The sequence below is a fragment of the Ambystoma mexicanum genome, chromosome 9 (genome assembly GCF_040938575.1).
Source record: "Ambystoma mexicanum isolate Mex_15411 chromosome 9, UKY_AmexF1_1, whole genome shotgun sequence".
Lineage (NCBI taxonomy): Eukaryota > Metazoa > Chordata > Amphibia > Caudata > Ambystomatidae > Ambystoma > Ambystoma mexicanum.
In genome coordinates this window covers 1104202987-1104213882 of record NC_090931.1, presented here as the reverse complement: position 1 = coordinate 1104213882, position 10896 = coordinate 1104202987, and the positions used below count along the sequence as shown (strand labels likewise).

General features: G+C 39.2%; 1 protein-coding gene across 1 annotated transcript; it reads right to left on the bottom strand.

Moving 5' to 3' along the window:
• Nucleotides 1-1625: 1625 nt before the first annotated feature.
• On the bottom strand, nucleotides 1626-9325 carry LOC138488961 (uncharacterized). The gene is made up of 2 exons (XM_069616429.1): nucleotides 9086-9325; nucleotides 1626-4606 (listed from the first exon to the last, which is right to left on the bottom strand). The coding sequence occupies exon 2, from the start codon at nucleotides 4552-4554 to the stop codon at nucleotides 2764-2766; it is 1791 nt and encodes a 596-aa protein (XP_069472530.1). The 5' UTR covers nucleotides 4555-4606; nucleotides 9086-9325; the 3' UTR covers nucleotides 1626-2763.
• Nucleotides 9326-10896: the final 1571 nt, after the last annotated feature.

The window sequence follows — 10896 nt, the reverse complement described above, 5'->3', positions numbered from 1 at the left end:
TATGAAAGACATGGGTCATATCATGTTATCAAAGTTCCCATCACCTTCTCCTTACTTTCCCTACTTTGCAATAAAAACAGAGGCGCCACAAAATAATAGCCGATCCTTTGTAGTCAGCTGAGACTCAGTCATAAGAGAAACTCACATGTCTAGACCCTTAACCAAAGCAGAATATTTCAAACCAATAATTAGCACTTTGGGAAAAAAATGGTCACTTGTGGATTATCCTTGAGAAGGCATCTGCTTGGTTGGACAGAGAAATTCATGTCATAGTAAAGGATTATTGGACAATGCAATAAGCCCAAATAATCTGACAACTATTATGGTGCTGAGAAACCATTTCCTGCCCATCACAGGACCCTGAGGCATTGGGTGCAGCCTGGCAGGAGATAATGGATGTGTTGTTGAGGCATCAGGGATGTAGTTGCAGACTAAGGTGGCATGGGAGCTTGTTTGCAATGCATGGTACTTATTGGTACGGTGTTAACAACTAGGTCACAGACAATGATGGTGGTAATGTAACTGTTCTGCTTTCTCATCATAAGTCCTCTAAAAAAGAAATAGGGTTACTTTCTTTGGAGTATGATTGTCCAACTCCAGGCCTTGAGGGCCGGAAGCATGTTGGATTTTTGGGTAAGAGTCTACAAAGTCACTATGGAGGTTTAGTGTTTCCTAAGTGTTGCATGCTTCCGCTGCAACTTAAAATGTGTACTGCATTCAAGGACTGCCAGCTGAAAGGAAAGGATGTCCCAACATTTCTTCACTGAATGACTCCATATATGTCATTTTTCTCCTTGTTGCTTGGTTTGATTAAATTATGTCTTCCCCACAGGAGTACAAGGATTCGTAGTGGCTAACTCACCTACCCAACCCTCGCACCTCTACAAAACAAGACAGATCCCAATCATAAAGGTGAAACAGGCACTATTAAGAGATACCACCACAGCGAGACGGCCCACGAGGAACCAGCAACAACCCCACCCACAGGGATACAACTTTAACAGAACCAGAAGTACCTGAATCAGGATACTGTAGGGTATTTTGTGGAGATTTGGGGCCTGACGGTATTTTATTACCGCCGAGAAATAACTTAGCAATAATCACTCTTTGTATTCAGATTTGGCCATGTGCAACAATAATACAATGGACATGCATTATTTCAGCACCCAGACCTGCATATTTGGTATACGTGGTTGGTGGTATTTTTGTGAGCATAATTCCCTTGTTTTATTTGTGGCCCCAATGTCCAGAACCCCTTATCTTCGCTTAGATTTTTCGTGTGATCACTAGAGAGACCTCAGACCTGCATTCTAGGGAAACCACAATTTCCAGGGATAGTGTTGGTGCGCCACCATGGGCAAACTCACTGACTTATTTACGACAGAGAGCTATATGTGGTAGTCTTGTGGTAATTTCCACTACCTTATATACGGTAGGGAGCTATGTTCAGAGAGTCTCTCTTCCCGTTGGCTCATGTACCTCCAACAAGTTATACTACAGTCACTCACAATTATTCATACTGATTCTGACATACACACATCTGTCTTAAAATGACCATTGCACTTTTTAAAAATCTCCCCACATCATTGGCATTGTAATGGTAAATAGAAAATAAACCACCCGTCTGTTTTCAAATATTTTCTGTATTATAAAATTTGCATTTAGGCATGATCTCATTTTTACAGCAATAAAAGGGAACAATCAAAGCATTTTCAATGACACACTGCAATTATAGTGGCGAAGAACAGAACTTAAATTGCAACATTAGCACTTGATAAAGACACGCACGGGACTTTCATTTTTCTAAACTGACTGCATACTTTCGTGCACACACACAGCTCCCCCAGTTAGGTAATTACCTTATCTGTTTAGAGGATTCTCTCTGTGAATGTGGCTCTCTTGGCTTAACTCCAACGAAAAGGGACGCTTGCCTTCTCAAGCCGGGGTCATTGCCTGGAATTCTCAGCTTTTTCAGATAGGACAGCCTCTGCCAGTGGAAATGTAATTCTTTCAGCTTTCCCCAGTCTCGACTGCAGCAGGACACCCCCACAGCCAGGTCTTCTCCCCAGTAGTGCAGAAAGATGTCTGCCTGTCTTTTTCCCTGCTACTGCCCACTAAAACTTTCCTCTCAGCCCTCTTTATGACGTGTTCCAATGAAATCCATCATCTCTCATCCTCCTACTTTTCAACAATAGCTTCGCTTATACATTTGCAATTGTTGCAAATCTGATTTCCTCCTTCCTGCCGTTACTGTGCACAACAACACGGATAATCAGGCAGAGAAGAGAAAAATCTGCACACTCATTTAAATGGTTTTCAAAGTATGCCTAATTCTGCAGTAGAGAACACATTTTATTAGTGGGTTATATTAAAATAAGGTTTTATTAGTCAGGTTAATTGTTAATATGTTAGCTGTTAATTTTCAAATGTGTCTCTAGCAATATAGGCATTTCAGGTGAAAAATAGTGTGCATTTTTAAATGAACACGTGTGCTTTTAACTGTAAAAATAGCTTTGCATCTTATATATTAAAATCGTTTTTTTGACTGAATAGCCTGTCTTTCCTTGTTAATCTGCTAACCCATATAGCAATGCACCGCACCCTTGTGGTGGTGCTGCAAAAAAAAAAATGCTACTTGTGCAGTAGTACTGTACTCTGTGCTGTAACATGCCAAATATCCTTACATATACCCTCCTTTTGTTTTTTAGAACTTGGCTATAATCCAAGCCAATCTCTAAAAACAACTTGTTCTTTCTTTTTCTCTTAAAATGCATGTGTATTGGGATATCTTTCTCTTCCTGACGTAGTCAGTAAAATCAGTAACATTTTCATTTTTACTGATAGCACAATCAACCATCCACCCATGATTAGCACCAAGATAGCCAAACCCACTATTGAGCGTTCCCCCCAGGTTCCCCAATTAAATCTTTCCACTTCTATTATGCCCAGATTACTAATTGTAATATTGTTTTTTCGCAAATTCATTTTCATAACATGTCTTTCTTTGTGATTCAATAAATATTCCACATCTGGATCTATTGGAAAAGTATCCCTTTGAAAAAAATCGATATTTTCCACTTGGCTTTCCCAAACATCATTTGTTACATGGAACAATGTTAATCCCCCAATTGACACAATTGCATCCTTTGGAACCTGTAAATAAAAAACATTATATTTTACCTGTTTAACCACGTATGTTCCATGGTTTAAATGTACTACCGTCATGTTCTTTAAACAGGTACTGACCAACCATTTACCTCTGACCATCTTAGCCTGTGCCATTTCTTCACTCCCCATATTACTAATAATCACTTCACATCCCTCTGATATACTTGGGTCAGATTTCAATCCACAAATAGCATCTGTGGCATCAGGAACAAACGGTTTACCTGGACACATATAATTTTGTTCTTTAAATGTTACACATGTTTCCAGGTTTGGTATTAAATAAACTTCAGGTTCCCATGACTGAAATGCCACCACTTCTGGAGTCTTAATCTTAATGAATTTGTCCTCTTGCCAAAATCCCACGTTGTGTACCCACTTCGTTTGATAAATAAGTTCAGGGGCTACAAATGGGATGCATAGCAAAAATCCGATCTCTAGTCTTTCCAAGTCCACATATAACGGCATTGCATTCCCCATTTCGAATGCAATTCTTATCTGTATAAGGTCAACTTCCCTCCTGGTCAATCTTTCTATCATTTGCCGAATGATATCCTGCGAAACAAAATACAAGGGAATATGTCCTTGAATCAATTGTGAAACTGCAGTTTGAACTTCTCTCATATAATTCGTTAATAGTCTATCAACAGGACTCATTATGTTCAATATTTCATTTAAAGTTCTGTCATGCTTAAGTATTATTTTAGTCGCCCGTTGCATCACATCCGCTTGTTCATTTAGAATGATTGCAGTTTCATTTATGAATCTTACTTGTTCATCCAGTCCCCCTCTAATTCCATCTAATGTCTTTTGTATTATTTCTAGGTCAATACTCAGTTGTTGTGCTTTAGTACTCAGCGTTCCTACCGAAATAGAATTGGCTGTTGATATTGTAGTACCTATTATTGCCCCAATTATAGACATTACCATTGATATCGCGAGCATCACCGCACCTCTCTTTCCTCTCTTCTTCTTAATGTCTGCTGAATTCACGAATGTTTTTTCCAATTGCATTAATATATCTCTTATTGACTGCTTAGCGTCCTCTTTTCTTATTTCCAGCCACTCTTTAGTCTGTTCAATCTTAATTCCGGTATTGTTCAAATGTTTTTCAATCAAAATCTCAGGATCCAATGGTATGTAGATATTTTGGAAAATCATCCTTCTATCACTCATGATGAATCCTGGTGCTTCTTCTACCGCGATACCAGATGCTGGTCCAGGTTCAATGACAACCTGTGCTTCTGAATTCTTGAAGATCCCTCCAAATATCACTATTGTTAAACATGTCATCGGTATCATCTTCAATGCTGATCGCTTTGTAGCCTTGGTCTTCACCCCTCTTTGGGGCTTTCCCGGAATCCGTCCTCGCGGTCTCCAGTACTCCATCGTCTCCCGTGGCCTCTGATCCCGGAACCTCCGACCAAATAATGTTAATTGTCTAAATCAAAATAGAAAATAAACAGATTAAGTACATAGCACAATACTAATTTCCACCTTTTTGCCAAAAATAAAACATGCTTGGTAAAAATACTTCTTTTTTTTTTTTTTTTTTTTTTCTGAAATTAAACACAAGTTAAAAGAAAACAAACACATATAAAACAGCATTCAATATTTAATACACTTTCTCTCTGTACACCAACCACGAGCTTCCGTTATATGTGCATTTATTTATTTATTTATTTATATTATATATTTATTTATTTATTTATTTATATTATATATTTATTTATATTACAGTGTTTATGTGCCATCATAACAATCAACTTTTTTTTTTTTTTTAACTTCTTTGTCACTGCCTCCTGATTACACCCATTTATTTTCTCAAGGGACTCTATCCGTTTCCACATGCTCAAGCTGCCTGATCTCATGTCTGGGATGGCATGGTTTGATTTGATTTACATGGACAAACTGCTCTATTGCTGTTTCACCTTCATTTTTCAAAATTTTATACACTACAGGAGAGACTTTATCTATAATTCGAAATGGCCCCTGCCAGGCTGCCAGAAATTTAGAATTTTTCTGTTTACTTTTTCCAAAATGAAACTTGTACACCTGATCCCCTACATTGTATTCCTTTACTGATGTCTTTTTGTCATAATATGACTTAGCACTGTCAGCAGCTCTTTCCAGATTTCTCTGCACAAAAGCAAATGCATGTTGCAAATGCCTCCTCAGTTCATCAATATATTCATGAACTGTGGATGCACTCACTAGAGTTTGCTCATGTGTTCTGTATAGTAGGTGTTGTGGTAACACCATTTTCCTACCTGTTAAGACCTCATGGGGGCTAACACCTGATGCTTTGGCAGGAGTCGACCTGATTGCCATCAAAACCAATGGTAAACGCAAATCCCAGCTGGAACCTGCTTCTGCCACAAATTTCTTTAAAATGTCCACAACAGACCTATTGTTTCTTTCAACTGTACCTGAAGACGCCGCCCGATATGCGATATGTAGTTTCCTTTTTACACCTAGTATTTGCCATACCTTACTCATTAGAGTACTTGTGAAATGACTTCCTCTGTCTGACTCAATTCTTTGTGGCAACCCAAACCTTGAGAACACATGGTTCACCAGCAATGTGGCTGCTGTTTGCGCACTACAATCTGGTGCGGGAATGCACTCAATCCATTTTGACATCAAACATACCACACTCAAAATATAGCGGTGTCCCCTGCTCGACCTTTTTAAAGGACCTACATAGTCTATTTGCAAATCTGACCATGGGAGAGTTAGGCCTCTTTTCATCAATGGTGCTCTATGCATTGGTGAAGCAGGTTTAAATTGGGCGCATACTAGACATCCTCTAGTATATAATTCCACATCTTGGGACATATGTGGCCAGTAAGCATAATCTTTTAGTATTTCTAATGTCTTTTGTGAACCTCTATGGCCTGCAGTTATGGCATCGTGTGCATGGTGTAGCATTAGTCCTCTGAATGAAAGGGGTACTACCCACTGTATTTGCCCTGTTATGGACTCTCTAATCATGAGCCCATCCTGTAATCTAATTCGTGTTTTGTTCTTTAATAACACCCTCAACTCTTCTTTTCCCATACAATCATTTTCTGTTAAAGGATTTTGTTCAGGATCTATCAAATGATTATAATAGATTCCCAAAATTTGATCATTCTTTTGTGCCTCAATCAAATCTTGGTCTGGCGTGTCATGACTCCACTGCACCACCGGTTGATCTACCTCCTTTGGTGCTTTAGAACGTGTGACTGCATCAATTTGTATTTCACCCATTAAATAATCAATAGGTAGCAATTCTCCCATCACAGCCCCAATCTTAGCCAGATGGTCTGCCTTATCATTTCCCTCCTTATCCTCTCCTGGTGTTTTTAAATGCCCACGAATTTTTCTCCAGTATATTGTTAAATTATTTTCTGACACCAATTTGTCTATGGCTTGTATCATTTTTCCATGTTTAAGTGGCTTTTTGTTGTATGTAACCATGCCTCTTGCTTTCCAACCAGGCAAATACTCCACAAAGCTATTCCGTGCATAGTCAGAATCAGTCACCAGGACAATTTCACTGAACTTTTTATCAACTGCAGTAGCAATTGCTTTATAGATGGCTGCCAATTCCGCCACCTGACTGCTCCTATCTCCAATCCTCATCCCTATACTAGGAACGCCTTCACATTTCAACCAGACATTTCCTATTCCTGCCACTAATTGTTTATTACTGTCATTTTCAATGTGAAAAGCACAACCATCCACGTATACAGTTGGCAAATCCTTGCATGTTTTTTCATCAAAAGCTTTGTGTGGTGATTGTTCAAATTCCTGTAAACTAGCTTCCACATCCATTTCATTTGTTATTTGTTCAGCTGCACAGTCATGTAAGTCAGCTAACCCTTGAGCAATTGGGCTCTTTTTATTTTGTCCATATCTTACTTCTACGGGAAAACCTTGTAATGCCAGCGTCCATGAAGTGATTCTGGATTGCGCTAGATTGCCTGATCTAATTCTTTTACTTTCTAAAAATTGCAAAGGTTGATGATTTGTTTCAATAATCACCTTTTCTCCCTGAACAATGGGGCGAAAATGTTGTAGCGCCCACACAGTGGTTAATAGGGCCTTCTCACATTCATTAAATTTCATTTCAACTTGGGAAAATGCCTTACTTGCATATGCAATGGTTTTGTGATTCAAATCGTGTTTTTGTGATAACACTGCTGACATACAATGTTCAGAAAAGCCTATTTCTATAAAGAAATCCCTATCCTTTATGGGGTATGCTAAACATGGTGCCTTTACAAGACATTCCTTCAATCTAGCCACTGCATCAGATTGCTCTCTTTCCCATCTCCAGGGAGTATTTAGTTTAAGCAGTTTAGTCAATGGTTGAGTGATTTCTGCATAATTCTCAATGAACTTTCTGTTATAGCCTGTCATCCCTAATAAACTTTTTACTCCTTTCACATTTTTAGGATCTTTTAATCTTTGTATGGCCTCTATTTTCTTCCTTTGTGGATTTAGCCCATGTTCAGTCACTTCATGCCCTAGAAAGTTCACTTTTTTCTTGCACCATTGTGCTTTTTGCAAAGATACTTTGGCGCCTGCTTTCTGCAATTGGCCAAGCACATGTCTTATTTCATCAAAATGGTTTTTAAGGTTTTCATTTTTTATCAAGACATCATCCACATAAACTATTGTCCCTCTTTCCGCTGCATCCGGCATGGCCTTTCTCAAAAATATGCCAAATTCACTCCCACTATTGATGTACCCGAACGGAGCTCTAAGCCAGGCATATTGAGTCCTGTCAAATGTAAAGGAAAATAGGTGTTGTATCTCTAGCAATATAGGCATTTCAGGTGAAAAATAGTGTGCATTTTTAAATGAACACGTGTGCTTTTAACTGTAAAAATAGCTTTGCATCTTATATATTAAAATCGTTTTTTTGACTGAATAGCCTGTCTTTCCTTGTTAATCTGCTAACCCATATAGCAATGCACCGCACCCTTGTGGTGGTGCTGCAAAAAAAAAAATGCTACTTGTGCAGTAGTACTGTACTCTGTGCTGTAACATGCCAAATATCCTTACATATACCCTCCTTTCCCGGCCAACGCACCATAAATATGTAGGGTATTTTGTGGAGATTTGGGGCCTGACGGTATTTTATTACCGCCGAGAAATAACTTAGCAATAATCACTCTTTGTATTCAGATTTGGCCATGTGCAACAATAATACAATGGACATGCATTATTTCAGCACCCAGACCTGCATATTTGGTATACGTGGTTGGTGGTATTTTTGTGAGCATAATTCCCTTGTTTTATTTGTGGCCCCAATGTCCAGAACCCCTTATCTTCGCTTAGATTTTTCGTGTGATCACTAGAGAGACCTCAGACCTGCATTCTAGGGAAACCACAATTTCCAGGGATAGTGTTGGTGCGCCACCATGGGCAAACTCACTGACTTATTTACGACAGAGAGCTATATGTGGTAGTCTTGTGGTAATTTCCACTACCTTATATACGGTAGGGAGCTATGTTCAGAGAGTCTCTCTTCCCGTTGGCTCATGTACCTCCAACAAGTTATACTACAGTCACTCACAATTATTCATACTGATTCTGACATACACACATCTGTCTTAAAATGACCATTGCACTTTTTAAAAATCTCCCCACATCATTGGCATTGTAATGGTAAATAGAAAATAAACCACCCGTCTGTTTTCAAATATTTTCTGTATTATAAAATTTGCATTTAGGCATGATCTCATTTTTACAGCAATAAAAGGGAACAATCAAAGCATTTTCAATGACACACTGCAATTATAGTGGCGAAGAACAGAACTTAAATTGCAACATTAGCACTTGATAAAGACACGCACGGGACTTTCATTTTTCTAAACTGACTGCATACTTTCGTGCACACACACAGCTCCCCCAGTTAGGTAATTACCTTATCTGTTTAGAGGATTCTCTCTGTGAATGTGGCTCTCTTGGCTTAACTCCAACGAAAAGGGACGCTTGCCTTCTCAAGCCGGGGTCATTGCCTGGAATTCTCAGCTTTTTCAGATAGGACAGCCTCTGCCAGTGGAAATGTAATTCTTTCAGCTTTCCCCAGTCTCGACTGCAGCAGGACACCCCCACAGCCAGGTCTTCTCCCCAGTAGTGCAGAAAGATGTCTGCCTGTCTTTTTCCCTGCTACTGCCCACTAAAACTTTCCTCTCAGCCCTCTTTATGACGTGTTCCAATGAAATCCATCATCTCTCATCCTCCTACTTTTCAACAATAGCTTCGCTTATACATTTGCAATTGTTGCAAATCTGATTTCCTCCTTCCTGCCGTTACTGTGCACAACAACACGGATAATCAGGCAGAGAAGAGAAAAATCTGCACACTCATTTAAATGGTTTTCAAAGTATGCCTAATTCTGCAGTAGAGAACACATTTTATTAGTGGGTTATATTAAAATAAGGTTTTATTAGTCAGGTTAATTGTTAATATGTTAGCTGTTAATTTTCAAATGTGTCTCTAGCAATATAGGCATTTCAGGTGAAAAATAGTGTGCATTTTTAAATGAACACGTGTGCTTTTAACTGTAAAAATAGCTTTGCATCTTATATATTAAAATCGTTTTTTTGACTGAATAGCCTGTCTTTCCTTGTTAATCTGCTAACCCATATAGCAATGCACCGCACCCTTGTGGTGGTGCTGCAAAAAAAAAAATGCTACTTGTGCAGTAGTACTGTACTCTGTGCTGTAACATGCCAAATATCCTTACAATACAGACGCCACTAACCCAACCCTCAATCTTCTGCATACGTAACCCACGCAAAAGCCACACAACCATCTCTCTCCCAGCAATCCGCACACACTTTACCACGCATCATCAACAACATATAAACATCACCTACCAACACACAAGGTCTCGCCCGGTACGATACTTGCACCAAAGCCCAGCACTCAGTGTATACCGAGCTGAAGCTGCCAACAGCACACCACTTCTTCCACTCTCCTTCTCCCCTCCTCACGACTAACCCTACCCATCCTCCTTCCTGTTTACAGATCCGCATAGCACCTGGGGACCAATTCCGTATAAGTACCTTTAACATAACATAACATAACATAACATATACCTCCTTCACCTTTCATGGTAACGTGGGCAGAAGGAAGGCTATACTCTCAAGAGGAATGTGAATGTGATCAAATACAAACCTAAACAGCAAAATATAACAGTCCAAAATAAAGGGAATGTCCAATCAAGGTTTTATAGAAATATAAATAATTAAATGCAACATCTGACATAATAACTAAATAAAAGCACACTACACAGAACCCACCCCTGTAGAGAGAACACAGAATATGGTAAGATACATAGATGTAACACTCTGGATAGTGAAACAGGGGTGAAAGGCAAACAAAAACCACAATGTTCTTTAAATAAAGGTATGTTCTCATGTGAAAAGGGTTTAAAGGGGATTTCAGTTGACCTATACTGTCTCTAGAATCCAAAGATGGATCAAAGCGACCATTATCAGTGAAAAATACCTTTCGCTGCTCTTGGCAGTTCGTCACTGTCGAACCAGACTTCACTGTATTGTTAATGTGATTTGACTCAGGGACGTCATTTAGGGGTCGCCAGAGGTCACAACTGCAACCTCGGAGGTCCCCCTTGCGAGCTTTGTGGTCTCTGTTGCGACCTCTAAAAGAAAAAAGCAAAAACAACAGATTTTATTTTTTTTAGTAGTGCAAGCTCCTGGGCAAGCT

Excerpts from the sequence above, each read along its gene's own strand:
- LOC138488961 (XM_069616429.1), bottom strand. The coding sequence starts at position 4,554 with ATGGAGTACTGGAGACCGCGAGGACGGATTCCGGGAAAGCCCCAAAGA.